Source organism: Aythya fuligula, chromosome 3 (genome assembly GCF_009819795.1).
Source record: "Aythya fuligula isolate bAytFul2 chromosome 3, bAytFul2.pri, whole genome shotgun sequence".
Taxonomy (NCBI): domain Eukaryota; kingdom Metazoa; phylum Chordata; class Aves; order Anseriformes; family Anatidae; genus Aythya; species Aythya fuligula.
The window spans coordinates 90819881-90839453 of record NC_045561.1 but is presented as its reverse complement, the minus strand read 5'-3'; the positions used below and the strand labels follow the sequence as shown (position 1 = coordinate 90839453).

Below are 19573 nucleotides of genomic sequence, written 5' to 3'. Positions count from 1 at the left end.
TCTCACATTTTAGTCACTGAAATCTTACTTTTTGTATTGGATGTGGGTACCAAGCTGTCTGTAGTGTGGGAGCTGCTGGGGTGGAAAATGTAAGGAGAAGCTGGGGCTACCCTGTGCTAGACACAACTGATCCCAGCTGGCTCCATCAGCCAAGCTGACAGTGCCTCTGCGAAAGTGCATGTGAGAAAAAGGAAAAGGCTGCACAGGCAGAGTGAGTACTGAGGGGAAAAAGTGTAAGAAACAATTCTGTGAACACCAAGGTCAGAGAAGGAGGGAGAGGAGGTGCTCCAGGCACCAGAGCAGACATTCTTCCACAGTCCATGCAGGAGACCATAGTAGAGCAGGGAAGGACTGCCGTCACAGCAGAAGACCCATGCAAGAGAAAAGCGTGAGGAGTAGGTAACAGCAGAGAGGAACTGTTATGAATGGACTACAACCCACCATTACTCTGTACTGCTTGAGGAGGGCAAAGTAGAGGAGTCAGGAAATGATATTGAGCCAGTGAAGAAGTACGGGGTAGAAGAAAGCTGTTGTTTTAATTTCTTTGCTTCTCACCATCCAAAAATCTATTTTAATTGGCAATAAAAACAATTTTGCTTAAGTTGGATCCATTCTGCCCTTGATGGTAACTGGTAAGTCTCCCTGTCTTTACCTTGACCCATGAGCTTTTTCGCCTTATTTTCTTCCCTGTCTTGTTGAGAAGTGAAGTGAGAGCAGCTGGGTGGATATCTCGCAGCTGGTGACTAAATGATTCTTAGAATTATTCTAATAGCTGAAAGTATTTACTTAACCTCAAGATTAAATACATATATATATATATATATATAAAAGAAAATAAAGACTTAAGAACTAGCAAATATGTCAATGAATGCAGTAAAAACTTTTGCTAGTCATAGAATCCTTTCAAAAGAAGCAATTAGGCATCACCCCAAAAAATTCTCTACTCAAAACAGTTGTATTCTAATTAGATTCATTCTGCATCAGACTTGGTGACCCTGACACTTATAGTTTATACTTCAATATAAAATGATTTTTCATGAACATGAAAAATATTTCATTTGAGGCATGTCTGAATCATCTGGATTGCACTTTGACATAAGGTTGTTTGGATGGTAAGATTTATAAAGAAAAAATGATTAACACCTGAATCACGAAAAAGACCTTAAGGGTAAGTTATCATCATACATTATGTTTAATTACTTATTCCTATTACTTTGTCATATTTCACAGCTGAAGCGAGAGTAATATTAATGTTTTAGTTAACAGGCTTGTTTTCAATATCAATGTGGAATATATATTTATGTAGATTTTTCTTGTGTTTTTCTTTATCATAATTATGTACCAATGCACATTCAGAATGCAGCAACCCATTAATTGATTTGTGATAATTAAGATATAGCTATACTCATTGATTATATTTCATTATCGTGCTTGTAATTTTAAATTGATGATTATGTTCCATATAATTTCACAAAGAGTAACAGAAGTTCGACTTGCCTGCACTATATCTTCAGATACAAAGGTTTATTAACCTATCAAGCCATCATGAAATCTGTGCAATAGCCTTTCATACTCCTTTGATTTCCCTTTTAGGTACCAAAACCCAAAACACAATCCTCAAAATGTATATCCACTAGAGAAGCCAGTGGTGGTCAAGAGGCTGGGAGGCAACAGTTGACCCAAACTGACCAAAGGGATATTGCATACCATATGATGTCAAGCTCAGCAATAAACATGAATTTACAAAGGGGAGTCACGCTTGGCCAATGTGAAAGTCATCACCACAGAAGGCTGTCTTAGTGAATGAAAGGAGAGAAGTGGTTGTCTATCTCAATTTTATTAAGGCTTCCAACATTGTCTCCTGTAGCATCGGTATAGACAAGCTAAAAAAATAAAGGTTGGACAAGTGCCCAATGAGATGGATTAAAAGCCCACTGGTTTGTGATCAGTGGCACAAAGTCGATCCAGATGCCAGTCACTAGTGGGGTATCCCAGAGTTTGATAGTATAGTAGCTCCAGTATTTAACATCTTTACTAACTTAGGACAGTTTATTGGAGTGCACCCTCAACATCTGCAGTTGGCTGTTTTGCCCTTCAAAAGTATTTTGACAGACCCAAGCCAGGACTGAGAGGACTCTCAAAGAAATGAACAAGGAGAAATGCAAAGTCCTGTACCTAGGAATGAACATCACATGAACCAGTATGCTCTTCAGGAAAACCAGCTGGAAAGTCTCTTCGCAGAGAACTTATAGTCCTAGTAGACACATTGATCATGAACCATCAGTGCATCCCTGCAACAGGAAAAGCCAGCAGTATCCTGACCTGCATGAAGCAGAGTTTTGCCTGCAGGTGGAAGGAGGTGATTCTTCCTCTCTACTCCATACCAAGACAGTTCTAGGCTCCTCAGAACAAGAAAGGCGTGGACTTACTGGAGCAACACCAGAGCAGTATCACAAAGATGATTAAGGGACTGAAGTCTCTTTCATAAGAGACATGAGAGAGCTTGGACTGTTCAGCCTGGAGAAGAGAAATCTCAAAGGGATCTTACCCATGTGTACAAAACCTGACGGGAGGGGGATGAAGAAGGAGCAGACTCTTCTCAGTAGCATCCACAGACAAGACAAGAAGCAAGGGGCACTAACTGCAACATTGTAGGTTCTGACAGAACTTAAGGAACTGTATCATTGTTGTGAGGGTGACCAAGCATGGAACAGGTTGCCCGGAGAGGTTATGGAATCTCCATCCTTGGAGATCTTCAGAATCCAAGTGGACACAGTCCCAGACAATCTGCTCTAGTTGACCTTGCTTGAGAAGTGAGTAGGACTAGATGATCTCAAGGGATCCAATCCGACCTAAAAGGTCCTGTGATTCTGTGATAAATATATTTATCTAATGAGAATATTTTATAACATGAGACTAACTATGACCTTCCAGCAAAATGGAAAATAGTACTGATAATTTTTCCATATTATTTTTTTAATCTAAAGTTGTTGAAAAGCAAGTGTCAATGTATTAATTCTACTCTCAATTCTACCTGTTCTTTTGAATGATTCACTTACTAAGTAAACGACTGCTTTTAGTATGAACATGCCACAATATTTAATGTACAAGTGTAGTGGCTAGAGAAATATCTTTACCGTAGATTATTTGTAGAGCAATGCAAGTAAATATTTTTTCACTTAAGTCTTTATACATGTAATGACTTGAGTATGACTGAAGCAGTATTTTTTTCAGCTGAAAACCTAATAAAAAATTTACTAGTCTTTTTTTAACCCGTAGTACAAGATTCCTTTAAATTAATAATTTTTGGTTTTGATATTTTCTAAAAGAAAGCACAATTTTCAAATGATAAATTAACTTTATTTTTATTTAAAAATAAACAAACAAACATAAAACAAGGCTGACAAAATGTTTTTGCTTGCATTGATGCTTCTAATATTTTGATCAGAATCAGACCAACTGTACTGATCAGTTTTTCAAATACTTTCAGTTGTCCTAAATCTTTTTAGATTTGTAGTTCAATTATATTTGCATCTTCCCATTCCTGTCTGCATAAACCAAGAGTGTAAATTAAGTCTGAGTCCACAAAGACTATCCAGACAGCCTCAGATGACGGAAGCCCCCAAAGGGAAAGGCATTCAAATGGCATCTGGGAGAGAGAAGAATACAACAAGTAGAATGAAACAGTTTCAGTTCTCTCTTTAGTTTTATATGAAGACACATAATATCTACATATGAGCTGAGTGTCTAAGTCCGCAATATAGTCTGCAGAGATTAAATAAAAATAATCATGAGAACTTCAGAGACTGATCCCATCAACACTAAAGGCACTCAGGGAAGTATTAAGTCACCTAAATTGGTTTACGACGTCATACGAGAAGGCCTCTGGGATCCAATAAAACAGTGCAAGTCCTGTAGTTACTATTTAAAACCCATGGGAAACCCATGACCTTCTGGAGGGTCAGCTAAAGACAAGACAGAATATGCTGGGGGAAGTGTAAAATTGTTCAAGACAACTGTGTTGAGGCAACTAAATCTTGTTGTCAGGATCTGACAGCTGAACAGGCTGCTGGAATCCTTTGACTGTATCTCTCTGCTGATGGTATTAGGAGCTTAGTCAGACAGAATATTACTGATGCAAAGACACATAAATTTAAGCACTTTTTCCCAAAACTGATTCTTGCCATTTATGCTTCATTATGTCACGGAAGTTAAAAGTAGCTTTACTATGAATTGAAGGGACAGACATATTGCAACAGTATGTGTAAAACTGGGAAAAACTAATAGTTTGTGTGCTTGGAAGCAAGTGGTCACACTAATGTAAGGAGACAGGATGTAGATTTTGCTTCCTAAAGTCACTGGTCTGAAAAAACAACACATATCTGTTTACAAAGGTCATTTTCAGAAACAGAGATTACGTGTATTCTATATAAACATTTGCGGAAGAGCACATATAAGTACAACAGCAGCAGCTGATGAAGCTGAAATAATCAAATCTGGCGTTATCAAGAGTACCTAGTGGAACTGAGCAGCATTCTTTCATGGAGTAACACTGGCCAGACAAAGCAAATTTAAAAAAAAAAAAAAAGGGGGGGGGGGCTAGACTGGAGACAGAAACTTCATATTACTAGGTCATCTGCTGCTTTGACGTAGCCTTGCTCGACAGTGTGATTGAGGATGACTAAACGTATGAAGGAATACTGCAGAAGAGGGAATGCAGTTATCTCTAGCAGGTATAAAAAATTGATTTTTTTATATTATGCTTTTGTTTTTTTTACTTTTCTCCTCCTTCTAATATAGCACTGCTGTATTAAGTCACTTACGATTTCTCACCAGGGGAAAAACAGTTTCTTGAATGTCTAGATCTCTTATTTTCTGGGGCAATCTCTATACAGGTTAAGACGACCATTGTTGCTGCCACTTAAATCCTGACACAAAGGATCCATCTGTGCACTTGTCACCTCAGCTGTGATAACTTTTTGTAAAAGTCTATATGAGCTGCAAGACAGCAATCTTACAGTGCTGAGAAAAATGTTTTAAATATTAGTACATTTTTAAAAAATATTTTTGTTAAATAGCTATTTAAAATGAAATAAAATGTTGAGCGATGTAAAATGAATAAAAATTATGTAAATTTACAGAAAACACATAACTTTAAGTGATACATTAACTATCGAAATTCTAAAGCCTACACAGTAGAGATCAGTGTTTTAAGACTGCCTTCCTTGAGACATAAAATTACACTATGACCAAAAAAAACCAATAACCAACATTCAAAATGTCTGGTGAAAGACAGTATTTTTAAAATAAATTTTTATAAACAAAATGAAATAAAGTAACATAATTTGGCCTAACCCATTTGATGTATTATTGTAATGACTAAGTTCTAAAATCTCAAAACAACCAGGGAACTACTTTACAATTTTGTATGTTTGTCAGGGAAACATACACTTGACACATGCTCTTTGTTCACACTGACACTGAAAGAATTTTTCTGCAGCATCTGTTTCAGTGTAAATAATAGAAATATTTTGTAATCATTTCATGTTAGAAACTGTACAAAACAAAAATTTTAGTAGGCATGTATCCTCCCATAGAAGAAAAATTTAATGTACAAATACTGCATTTCGTTATCTGTAATCTGATCTCATCACTAGGTGTAGTAAATTATATGATATTTGTTATATTTCTGAGCAAGATTAAACAATATAACTATTGTTGAGCTTGAATTTACTCCTTCTGGATCTTTATTTCTTTACTGTTCTTTCCAGTATTAACCATCCCTATGTACTCTTATTTTTTTGGAAATGTGATGTGTCCTGGGTTCTAAGTCTTAAGGAATTATATGGTCAAGCTAACAAAATGACAAAAATAACTTTATAATAAAAAAAAAATTAGACAGTATTATCTTCATTAGAAGTGATATGATTGCATTACTTAAAAACAATAGAAAACGTGAGGGGTTCATCTATTTGACTAAGTATCAGTGTTAGGTAGAAATCCAATTGTCCATACTATTGTTCAGGTATTACTCAGTTTTATAATTAGTAAACAAGGTAGGTGGCAATGTTTGAAGAAAATAAAGAAAACTTCCAATGTTAGTATGCTGCCAGAGCCTTAAAATATTCAATGATACTCATCCAACTGTACAGCATACTGAAGTGGAATATTCCCAACAGACTGACTCATACCATCTAATTTTACTGAAGTTTTCTTCGTAATTCTGAAGAGCAATGTCTTGCTCTAAAAAGACCTTGCTTTCAAATCAAACTACTTTTAACTCTCTTCTGCTAACACTTTAAACTTTTTCAAGATTACGTTTGCTTTCACCAAGACATTGAAGATGCTGCACATACAGCTTTGCAATTTCTTCTTTAACCCTTATTATGCATCAGGTTTCTAAAAGCAATCAATACCCCCAACACTTTGCATTGGATGAATTACTCTTTGACACGTTGCACTTTAAGGGTGAAAAAAGCACTCACTGCAATCAAGCGATGGGCAATCTATCACTAATTTTTGAGTAACAGTCACCAGGATATCACATTGCCCTTGACAGTAAGTAACTAACACTAGGTAATAAACAACTATCCTTATTAATATACTGAAGAGTATTGCATTTGTAGCAGATGACTACTTGTAATAGAAAACAACTATGATAGCTGACATAGAAACAAAATGAAAAACACCTATCCTTCCAGGGTAGTTGTGTAAGGGAAATGAACTCAAGTCAACCTTCTTACTCAAATAATGAAAAATGATAGAAAGAAAACACTTGCAGATTGCATATTCTTTTTTACATTGGAGTCTCATGAGCCCTTCAAGTACAGATGTCTTTTACGAATATAACTGGAAATTCTTACAGAAATATATACGTAAAGCTGAAGGCAATTGTTTTAAAATCTAGTAGTTAAAATTTTACATCTGCAGGACCACTGGCACCACCACATCACTGCACCGCTAATGAACCACAGTGTTTTTGATACCCAAGAAGTATTATTAATCAGAACACAGTGCTGACGAGAATAATCTGGGAAAAATGTTTTTAAAGTTTTAGGCAAGAGAATTACATGGATTTTCCTAAACTTTGCTGAAACGTCATTAAAAATGTGAAGAATACAGTACAAGTGATACATGCACTAAAGTCTGTGACAAATGGAAGGTTATACAACCGTACTGGTATTTCCCAAACTGTACTTCGCTCTGCAGACTCACTACATTCCTCTCAGTTAAGGGGATGCCAAAAGAATCCTCTCTAGTCTTTTGAACTTATGTGATATTCATCACAGACTGGAACGTGTATGAAAAATGTTATGCAAAAAATACGCAGAAATCATGCAACTTGAGGCAGAAAACCGTAACAATTTCTTCAAGCACAGTCGTATGACCCCAAGTGTATTTAGGTTGCTTAAACTGAATACATCAAAACATTAAGCATGAATTGTTCTGCTACATATAAAGCATTTAAGTAAATGTCAGCATCATTTTAGAGAAATTTTAGTACATCTCTACCCATTAAATATTTTGTCATTAGTGCTGTAAAAATGTAAAGATTAACACTAATAGCAACACGGTCAGCCCAACAGGTCAGTAAAGTCAAAGCGTTACTATGGTTATGAGCAAATCTAGATGACAAGGTAGCATTTTATTGTGTTTGTAAAATTTACTTTGTATCTATGGTAATACTTTTTCTTGGCTGATTTCAGAAAACAATGATTTACTTTGCATTATACAATCTCCTTTAAATGTGTTTCAGCATAATGTACAAGTGAGTAAAGAAACTATAAATCAACACTTAATTTAAGTAACACCTTGACCTACTTAGCAAGAACTGGATCAGAGTCCTGTTTGAGTTAATATTGATTTATCCTCCAATAAGCAAAAGATCCCGTGTCTTCCTTGATTTAGTTGAGGCCATTGCTATGAAATTAAAAACGAGTAAAACCCGTAATATAGCCCTCTCGTCTGTGGTAGAGAATGTACCATACCTGTGAATCCAGGAGAACAGAAGCACTGATAACCTCCAAGCCTGTTGATGCAGCTTCCTCCATTCAAACAAGGCAAGGTTTCACACTCATCTACATCCATCTCACACAGAGACCCATAGTATCCAGGTGCACAATTACAGAGGAATCTTCACAGAAGAGAAAATTGTGTGACTCAGTGGAAGCAAACAACATAATCTATTGTAATATTCTGAAGCTATAGGTATGTTCTGATGTCAAACTGTGGTCCCTAATCACCATCCATATTGAAATAATTAACAGACTCCTCTCATTTCCATGTTTCTAAAGCATGCATAGCAATTTAGTGTTGGATTTTTTTATTTTTTTAATTAGTAGGAAAATTGTGCTCAAAAATTTCAGCTGAACCTATAGGAAATGACATACAGGATAAAATTTTGTCAGAAGTCTCTGAAAAATTGTAGTGTTGTGGATACAAACACAAGATACAGTATTTTTTTCTTATTTATACTTAACTTTGTTAGTAAACACATTAAAAAACTTCATTGTTGGAAACTGAAGAGAGAGAGAGAAAGCAATCTAACTGCAGTTCATTTCTTCTATTTCACATTTATGCCAAATTTAAGAAAAAGGAGGAAAAGAACAAGTTGTGCCAACTTCCCTTCCATTTTCCTCTCAAATCACGTAAGAAACAAGTAGCTGACCCAGCAACATTTGCTGACCCCATTTTAATAGAGAATCCGTGTTGCCTGCTGAAGGTCCCTTCCAAACCTCAATACAGTGAAGCACATTTTGCATTCAAGCAATTTTTTTTGATTTTTTATTTCATTTATTTGTAGTAACTAACCTGTTAATGAGATCAAGGCAAGTTCCATTGTTTTTGCAGGGTCCTGATAAGCATTCATTAACCTCCACCTCGCAAAGTGTCCCAGTGAAGCCATGCTGGCAGGAGCACCTAGCAAAGAGAACGTCATCATTTTACTTTTCAGTTTACCATAAAAAGATACCTGAAAAATATGGGGCATATTTTGGGAGGAACAAACCAAAAGTGTTTTTTTGTTTGCTTGTTTTTGTTTTTTTGTTTGGTTGGTTTTTTTGTTTGTTTGTTTTTTGTTTGTTTTGTTTTTTAAGATCATTAGAAAGTTCTGCATTTCAACAAACTTCCTAAGTGCAGTGACTTCAGCCTAGGAAATAGTATTTTCACTATTATTAGTTGAAGCCACAGATTTTGTGCTGACTCAGCTGTGCAGGGGCTCAGGGCTTGTCTTGACCTGACATGGTTTTTGTTTGTTTTGAGACCTACCCTGGAGCCAACTGACTGATGCCTCCCCTTGCTTTAGTTTCAGATCTGGGATTGGGACCTATGGAGAGGGTGTGACACACTGGGACAAGCATGGTGTTGCGAGCACTCGCCCCTTGTGTCCATGGGGGCTAAGCAGTGCAAAGGAAGCAAATCATGATAATGAAACATACCAAAATAGCTCCAAGCAGGTAGAAGACTGAAAAACATAAAACACCCACCTAGCAGACACTTCCAAATGCAGGTCACTTGCGAAAACGCTGCCAGTTCTTCTTGAGAAAGATTGAAATCACTGATCCCAGAACCCAGACAGAGTTTGTGAGGATGCTCGTTACAACAAGGGCTAGATAACTGTAAGCTTTCTTACCTAACAATTTGAACTATAGTTTTATGAAGCTCTTTTGTATTAATATGGACATAAGTATTAGTATGTTTGTAACTGGATCAATAATAGCTGTTTTAATACATGATTAGGTTGTTAAAATTTTAAATAGCCTAACAATAAATCATTGGGTCCACACATATGGCATGTTCCTTTCTGACCATAAGATCCTGTATGTAACATAACATGTAATGTGTCAAACCCATAACAAAATAAGGACGCATTATAGCACCAAAGGGCAGCAAACATAATACAAGCAAAGGTTGAAAAGAATAGCTAAAAGCTAATTAGCAATTTATCATACTGGGTATTCGTTGCTCAAATAATTTCCCTCACCTGTAACTGTTAACCCCATCCACACAGAGACCTTCATTCTGGCATGGATCTGAGATGCACTCATCACTGTTAACTTCACAGTAAGTACCTTCAAATCCTGAAAAATAGATTGTATTAACTATGAATGAGTGAATTCCACTGCACAATTTGAATATACGGATCAAGGATCTTCTTGGGAGTTGAGCTATCTGAGCTCAGGATCAATTTTGGTAACGCAAGTGTCAGGCTTGAGAAAACTCAGCAACTGTAGAAGCTGCTAAAGAAAGAGGTGAGGAAAACATCAACTACTTCTCATGGGAGCACTTCAGCTGAGGCTCTCTGCCCTTTGAGCTGTGTTGCAGCCATGCCCGTGACCATGTATCAGTTCTGCACCCTGACTCTTGCCTCAGATCAGCTCCCTGGCTTGACCCTGTGCCCACTCAACTACTACAGATTTGACTGGTGATCTGGCACCTAGGCTGACCCTGGATACTGGAACTGGTCCTGCCCTGCTCACCTGACTCACATATTGTCAAGACGAGATCCTCAATGGTGAGGTTCCTGCCCTGGCACGCTTGGTTAGACTCCTGGCTCATTTTTGCTTGTGGAGCAGCTAGCCCTCACTGCTCCCTCCTTCACATGCTGCACATCAACTGCACATCAAGTGCAGCAAGCGGATGCCATCCTAAAGGAATTTTCTCCAATTATTTTATTCATTAGCTTCAACCAGTTCATCTCCAGAGACTAAAAGAAGCCTTATCATACTTTAATGAACCAGAAAGACCACATTTGGATGTAGCTCCTGGATACTGTGAAATGCAACCAGTTTTAAAGGACTTAAAAGGCTTTCTTGGGGCATGTAGGACAGTATCAGAAATGAAAAGCTAATTCAAAAATCTAGAGCATAATAAAGGTTAAGAGAGACCACATTTATCCAAAGCAGTCAGAAGATGAGAAAAACACATTTAGCTCGTTCTACTACTTACATCAAGAAAAAATATTATTCATTATGATCTTATATGGAACAGCTTCTTATTCTTTTGTGATACTCGGTAATATCTGAGCAAGCATCTCCTTCTTAAAATACCACAGCTGTCATTAAAATACATAAAAAGGAAAATGGTAGACATTCATCATTCTGCTTCCACCTGACACCCCAATTGGTTATGGATGTTTTATAGTCTTTTTGAGGTAAATAATACTGAAGTGAAAACATAAAGCACCATTTAGACACATTTTTGATTGCAGTAGTACACACTATTCCAGCCCATGGCAAAATACAGCTACCTTGGAAAGACATAAATGAAATAAACATAGAGCAGGCATGGTATTTTACCTACTATTCCTACAAATGGAGAAAAATACTGGCTTCATTGCATAATTTAACCAGTTATTTATTTACTACATTATGATATAATAGATGTGTTCAATCTAATACTGAATACTGTCTTTTTTTTTAACCAAAATAAATTAGCTCATCTTTTTTTTTTTTAAAAAAAGAAGTCAATCTTATTTTTCTTAATGATACATGCTAACCATAAAAGACACCAAACTATGTAGATGATACATTTTGATCTACAATTTAAAAGCACTGTTCTGAATTCATGCAGCAATGCTAAACAACTTTAGCCATGCCGGCCATTTTTACAGATCTCAACAAAAACCGTTCGCGTTCAGCTAAAACTGTTTATCAGAAACACTCGAATCTTCTTAAAAGAACATAAAAATATCAGTGTTATTTACACTGTTTTATACATAATTTCTGGATGTCTGTGGTGTAGTATAAAGTCTGCAAAATGAATATTTCAATGAAAGCAATTGGTTAAAAAGCCAATTTTAATTCACCGCTGATGTATGTTCTCAGAGAAAATTATGAAATTAAATTTAAATGTGCACATTTCTTGTACAAACAACAGAAAAACCTCAAAATACGTACTTTTATGTTAGGATCAAAATACCTGTACAATGTTTACAAATATATTTGGACAGCAACCAACCATACTGTTTTCAGATCCAAAAGACTACTTTAAATACTCACATGTAAGAGGAGTTGGCCTAAGGAAAGAGTTACCCTCCTCATTTACTTACACAGTGCTGTTAAAACTATGAGAGACCTCATGGGTCTAACACGCATGGACATGTAGTTCTTGTATTTTACGTGACAGTCAAACATGATTTAAAGTGCGATGTAACACATTAGTAAATTTTGTATAACTTACAAATGCTGCCACACATAGCCAGGATCTTCTGGAAGACTAAAGCTAAGATCAACGTATGGTTGCAATTTTTTCAGTAATGTAGATGTTTCCAGATTGTTTCACATGGGGGGGGGAGGAAGGAACAGACGTGTTTTCCATTTAAATCAATTTAAAATGTTTAAAATGTCAGACATACTACTGAATCTAACATTTAAGTTACAAAGAAACTTGCAGTACATAAACAAGCATTCACTTAGTGGAGCCAAAAAAATATACTGGAAGACTTAATTTGTAGTTTATATGGCAAATATATTTCATTCATCTGAATTACAAAACACAAAACCTTTTTATTTAAGCAAACTATTTTGTAAAGCAGCACATTACTTAAAAGCCCGAAAATATGCATGCTGCTGTAAGGTACTGTTACTCTAACAATATTTAGTATTATGTGTAGGACAGTAATATGCACATTTAAATGCAAGTACTTCCTGCTTTTGCTAGTGCAAATCAGTCAAGCTTCGGATCTAAACTGTAAATCAATAGCACATGTAAATGATTTGTTGCAGCTCTCCAGCCATATACTTTAACAGGTAGCTTTTCCACATTTCAAACCTGGGTGACACATTAAAAATGCAATTTTTGACCTTAACGCTTTTTATGTGGAAAACCTGAAAGCTTTCTGAACTCAGTTCAAACTACTCTGAACTTCTAAATGAAAAGCTGCATCTAATCAATAGGGAAGAGCAAATGGCACGCACTGCCACTCTGGAATACAGAATTGCATTAGATACCTGCTCAAAATTTCCAATATTGAGTTTAAGAAATTATCCTAACAGGGATGGACAATCGAGCGGTTTTTCTTTTTCTTCCCCCCACGGGTCTGGCCATAAGGAGTAGATGAATGTCATTGTAATGACAAATAAATGTTTTTTATTTGCCAGATGTATTTTACATTATTTTTCCTACGACATTTAGGAAACTCAAGTAAGATAGGAATGGAATCTCATTGGTATTAGAGAAGTTTCAAATAGGATCTTTTTCACAAAGTAGTTATCCACTTCAATTTTCACAGAACTACCAACATCCTGTGAAAGTTTTTCCAACAGTATCAGTGGATGAAGCATTACTTAAGTTGGGATAGACCCTATTGCTCCTTCGGCTTCTCTGAAATACTGGAAATGGCTACTCTGTGTGATCTGCAATGCACAGTGTAGCCACACATCTGCTGTTATTATTATGGTCATGTTTGTTTGCTTAATCCATTTCAGAGAAATACCACAAAATTTACCTTCAAAGGCAACAAAAAGGACAAACTGCGTTCTTTCTCTATAAGCTCTCCACTGATTTACACACCAGCAAAGAATCATGGATTGTACTTGTCTTCTCATTGTGAAACACTTCTGAACCAATGTTTGCAAGCATTATCATAACACACAGCTGTGAAGTCTTTAAATTTTTAGATACAGTACTTTATACTGCATCAAAATACATAGTAAATTGTTTGACTCATTATTTGAGTATTTTATCAAGCAACTCTCAAGCAGCCCACTTCACCATCAGCTGAACCAATGTTTGTTTCATATGCACATGGTGGTTTAACACCAATGGGTAGCTAAGCACCACCATGCTGCTCCCATTCCCCCACCTCACCAGAAAAGAAGGAGAAAATACAATGAAAAAAAAAAAAATTGTAGGTTGAGATAAGGACAGGAAGATTATGCACCGATTTCTGTCACAGGAAAAACAGACTCGGCATAAGGAAGATTTATGTAATTTATTGCCTTTTGCTATTAAGACTAGAAGAGTAAGAAACTAAAAACATGTTCCTCCCCATTCATGTTCCTCCCACCTCCACACCCTGAGCAGGGCAGGTGAACAGGCAGTGGGAACTGCTGTCAGTCCCTAATGCACACTTCATCTCTGACGCTCCTTCACAGTCACTCTCTGCCCCTACTCCACTGAAGGCTCCTCCATGGGGTGGCTGCAGCGTGGAGATCTGCTCCATTGGCTGCAGGGGGACAGCCTGCTCCACCAGGGGCCTCTCCACAGGCTGCAGGGGAACTTCTGCTGTGTGCCTGGGGCACCTCCTGCCCTCCTGCTCCACTGATCTTGGGATGTGCAGGGCTGGTTCTCACTGCTCTCTCCCTGCTTCTGTTGTGCAGCTTTTTTTTCCCCTTTCTTCAGTCTGCTCCCCCAGAGGCCCATCCATTGTCGCTCCCTGTCTTGGCTTTGGCCAGCACCAGGTCCCTTTTTGAGCCAGTGGGAGCTGGCTCTGATCTGACATGGAGCAGCTGCTGGGCTCTGCTCACAGAGGCACCCCTTCCAGCCCCTGCACTACCAAAACATCACCACAGAAGGTTAATACAGTGCATATTTACTATATTTATGAAATTGTCTAGTCAGTTGACACAAATATTAAATAGCTTTTTTTATTCTATGAAAGTTGTAACGACAACTACATTGTTCATTTAGTTCTTCTCATATATGGCTGCATTTTGCAACTCTTGATAAACTAGAGTCAGAACAACTAATGACTGGACTGTTAACTACATATCATGCAAGTTCTTTAATCAATATGTCATCTGGTACTAAGTCAGGTATCTTGGAATATTCCAACTATGTCAGTTGCGATTACCCTTTGTAATCTAGTCTGTAATCGTGACAAGCTTATTGGGAGAGAAAGTGATGCACGTGGCAGACAAAAACAGGATAAGAAGACAACTGAGAAAATCTATCTCCATAAAATGCTTTCAATTAGATTTTTATATTTTACTGTACTTCCTGTTTTGATAGTCCTTAATAAGTGACTGCTTTTTTTGAGCATGTATGACTAACTCATTCCATGAATTATGCCTTTTACCCCTTTTCAATACTGAGATATTTTCAGCTTTCCAAGATCTGCTAGCTATGCACTTTACTCTTCTGTTAGTTCCCTGAAGATTTGTTACGATTCCTAGCTGCAAGTTTCAAGAACCCTTGAAGATTCCTTCAAAGTTCCTTCAGAACCTTGGCTGCCAGGTTTTTGTATTCTTAAGAAACTATGCACAAATATCTTTTGAAAGACTTTTCTGGTGGATGTATAGAAAAGGTTTGAACTCTTTACAAATCATTTCTGAAAAAGGCTTCAGAATCAAACACACTATTAAAAGCTTTTTCCTATTGTTGTCATGAAGTTCAATATCATAATAGCACTCAATAAGCAGTTCACCTACCTTCACAATGACTTTTTTTAACTCAGTAATTTACAGTAACCTTAGTAATAAAGATCCTAAGCTATAAATAATGATGACTTCTACATCTTGTCTCTGTATCTTTGCAATCCAGCAAGATGAGTAATACTATTGTGGTGTATACTGAAATTACTGTTTTGCTGTCTTTGGCCCTTAATACACTCCTATACCCCCACCATTTTTATGTATAAAAGCAATGACTTCAAAATCCTACCTAAATTCCAAATTCAGTAGTGCTTTCACTGCAGCTTTAATTAGCTAATGCATTCTTCAATTCTTATGCTAGATTTTATAGAGATGTTTTGCAGTTAAACTGTTGCTCCATTCCACCTTACAAGTTCTTGTACACTGATGGAGAAATTGTGTTTTTTAAGCCATGGCCCAGGAAAGCTTTAAGTGCCTGTTGCGATTTTACTTGTTGCACAGGAAGACAGACAGCAGTCTGCTTTTTTCCATCAGTAAGAGGAAGATTACTCCCCCGATGTCCTAGGCCTTCCTGACAGCTCAGCAGGAAGAGACTGCATTTCCAACTTGGTCCAATTTTTGTACTTTTAACAATATGCATGTATTCTGTCTATTTCTGCCTGTTTTGTCAATTTAGTCTGCCAGCTCTGCTAGCCAGGCTGATGTCTGTCTATGTTTTTGTAACAATTGACTCAAAAATAGTAATTCTGAATGGTGGAATCTGAACAGCCATAGATTTAATAACTATTGCAATATAAGAAATTAATATTAGGCAAACCGACATCTGTATTACCAGTCTTTCATCATAATTGATGAACCTGCTGTAATTCATGAAGGTTTTATGTGCTTTGAAAGATAGACATTCTTGTTGCTTTCATTGAAGAACAGCATTAAATTCAACATGTATTTTCAACTACTCTGCAGTAAAGATTAGGAAACATAAACTACAGCAGTTTTTACCTGTTTTGCAAACGCACAATGGATTTCCATCGACTTGTGCCAAGCACGTTGAGTTGTTTATGCAAGGATTGTAAGGCAGCTCACAGGGACTGAAGCGCTGATGGCAAAAGTCACCAGTATAAAATGGAGGACAAACGCATACAAACTGTCCCTGCTTAACAGATTCATAGCAGGTGGCTCCATTCAAGCATGGTTCAGAATCACATTCATTTATATCTACACTGCAGTCTGGCCCTGTCCACCCTGCTGTACACGAGCACCTGAAAAAAATGAGAATGAAAACAAGAATGAAAACCAACAACTTAGCCCAATCAATTCTAACTACTTCAATTAAGCAAACAAACAACAATAAACAACAAAAACACAATAATGTTTCTGTCCATATTTTTTTTTTTGCCAATTGCATCAGTTTACACTATGAACACAAGCCGTATTTAAGTTCTTCTCCACCAGTTTCTTTGTGTGAAGACAGAATTACTTATTCTGAATATCAGGATTTATCCACCTGGAATTATAAGTGGTTTATTTAATGCTGACAGAAGCATCTGGGTATCTTTTCTAAGCTGTTAAACAACAACAGTAATTATCAAATCTGAAATTCAAGGTTTTTCAAGATTTAGGATTGGAAAGACATCTTTTCATGTGTGAAATCTCCAGGTACTGCAGTGTTTAAGATGAATCCTTTTTACAGGATGCTTCTTTTTTGTACGCTTGTGTGAAGGGATGATACTGACAACACAGGAGAGAAAAAATGAGCCAAACCCCACATTACATCTGATTGTAGAGAATTTACTTTCATGAACTACATAAATAACTGTTTCCATTTCCAACATGAATATGACGAGGTGTTAAAAATTCAAACAAGGATTACAGTTTGCAGATGATTTCAAAATTTGCAGAGAAAACTTCATCATTAACTGCAATAAAAGGTCTGTTCCACCTTCTACATACCTACCTAATGGATTCAGCTTCTCACTGCCTAAAGATTTAAATATGATCTGAGGATATTTAATTGTTGAAGTGAAATTTGTCCAAGGGCAGATAGTATGAATGCAAATGCCCTTCTTAGTTAAAACACTATTTAAAGCCTTCTTGTTCTACAAAGTTTTCTCACTAATTTCATTTCCTTTTTAGTATATTTTTGAGACAAACTGCTGTAATTCATGAAGACTATGCACTTTGAAAAGTACACATCCTTATTACTTTCACTGAAGATAGCACTGAATTCAACATTTACTTGCCACTGTTTTGCAGTGTAACAGACAATATGAAAGATTAACAGCAGCTCTTTCCTGGTTTGATTGATGTTGTTTCCAGGCATTAAACCATTCAAATATGGCTGGACAGTTCTACTCTGATGAGAGGACTTTTTCTTAAACAATAAATAGGACATTCAATGCAAAATCAATAGAATTAGGTAGCTCTGTTCTGTAGGGCATGGGTACTGCTTGCCACACGAAAGAACTTGAACCCTTTACAATAAACAAAGGGAGTGTTTTCTTTGGAGTTGTTGATTTTCTCTGTGATTGGTTTGTGGGTACAATTTCTATGCCACATCAAGTAGTTACTACTAAGAAACTTTACAATTGGAAGTCTAGACTCTTTTAGCAATAGGGATTCAAAATCAGGTTACCATGTGTTACGCATGGCAAGAAAAAGTCCTTTTCTAAAGGTCCTTTTCATCTTCTAAACTCAGATAAAACGTTTTAAGAGTGCTAGCAAATACCATTGAAGTTTTCACATAGCTTCTTCTCTTTAGAGAAAAATGTAAATATGAGAGATGTTCTGCATCGAACTTTGTGTTTACTCTTGAACTGTTTAGAAAAGTTATAACCTTTTTCGGATTTATTTGCTGATATTTGGTGTTTAAATTATGCCAAGTTTTTTAAAAGCAAACTACAACTGCAAGTTATACAAATAAAAACCATTCTGTGCACATACTAATCAACACCCCTTCAGGTATGAAGAACTGCTATTACCTGGGAAATTACTCGGTCTTCTGTCAATGTTCAGAAGATTTCTCTGCTATATTCAATAGGAGTATATTTAGAATTTAATTAAAGAAACTGTCTAAAAGTCCAAAAGAATTTTTAAGCCAAAGTATGTGGTATTTTTATATTTACTTAAAAACCTAAGGTATTGTATACTTTTAGATATAAATTACTCTGGGCATGCAACACAATCCTATCATCTGCTAAATTCATGAAGAAACAATGCAGGAAAGAAGCTAAACATCAGGAAGAAAATACTGCGACCTGGAAAATGCTTTCTACGTCTTCTCTTAAGAACAAACGAAATTACTATCTTTATTCCTACATTAGCAAGTTGTAAATTCTGAAGCTGAAGTTTTTGTGAGAGCTTTATTTTTCAAGAATGTTGACATTTGTGAAAAAAATCAAAATTTATAATAAAAACATAGCCAATCACTCAATAAAGCGTATCATGTACTTCCAGAACTATGAAAACATGACTTATAAATGTTATGCAATTATGCAAATGACATCTTATGCTTTCATTCCCTAATTGTATACTCCTGTGTAACTTTTAAAAACAGCTATGAGAAGATAAACCACCAAATACATCAGGAATCGTGGTATCCCACTGCTGTACTCTTTCTGCTCTGTATTTTACTATCAGTTCTAATAAAAAAAATAGACACAGAAAAAGCAAAAAAAGTTGAAAATAACTTGATGTTTTATTAAAACAGTATTTTAAACAGCACAAACTTCTATCAATCTGAGTAATTTAGAGCATCTTCAGAAAGAGGAAGTATACACAGATTTTACAACAGAAACAGATTTGATTAAAAAAAATAAATAAATAACTTGCCTTCCTCCAGAGTCTGTATTAAAAACTTCCTTTTAAATAAGTAAATTCAAATACCTGATATTACAAAATCAAATCATGTATGACTCCTTTCTTTAAATTATTCACTCAAGCAATAATATATACCTGCATGGTGCTGTGATTGTGACTTACGTGTAGAATTCTTCTAACCCAGAGATTAGCTTCTGTAAGTATAGTATTTTGACTTTCCATAGATTTCTCAAAGCTAAAAATTGCAAGCTGTAGTCATGAAAAGTACCTGGAAAAAAACTGATATTAAAGTTCCCACAACTCTGTAAGCATTAAATCATTTGCTTCTCACTAGTTTGAAACCTTCCCTTTCTCACATTCCAGTGAGAAATATCTCGGTATCGCTTGCCTTACATACTACCTTATGAGTTTTTGGGGTGTATTAAATGTAACATAGCAAGACA

General features: G+C 36.2%; 1 protein-coding gene across 1 annotated transcript in view; it reads right to left on the bottom strand.

Moving 5' to 3' along the window:
- EYS (eyes shut homolog) overlaps nucleotides 1–19573 on the bottom strand; it is an 836985-nt gene that overhangs the window by 479028 nt on the left and 338384 nt on the right. The window contains exons 21-24 of the mRNA XM_032185496.1: nucleotides 16314–16573; nucleotides 9983–10079; nucleotides 8812–8919; nucleotides 7989–8134 (exon numbers count right to left, since the gene is read on the bottom strand). Coding sequence (XP_032041387.1) covers nucleotides 7989–8134; nucleotides 8812–8919; nucleotides 9983–10079; nucleotides 16314–16573 — 611 coding nt within the window. The remainder of the gene's footprint in view (nucleotides 1–7988; nucleotides 8135–8811; nucleotides 8920–9982; nucleotides 10080–16313; nucleotides 16574–19573) is intronic.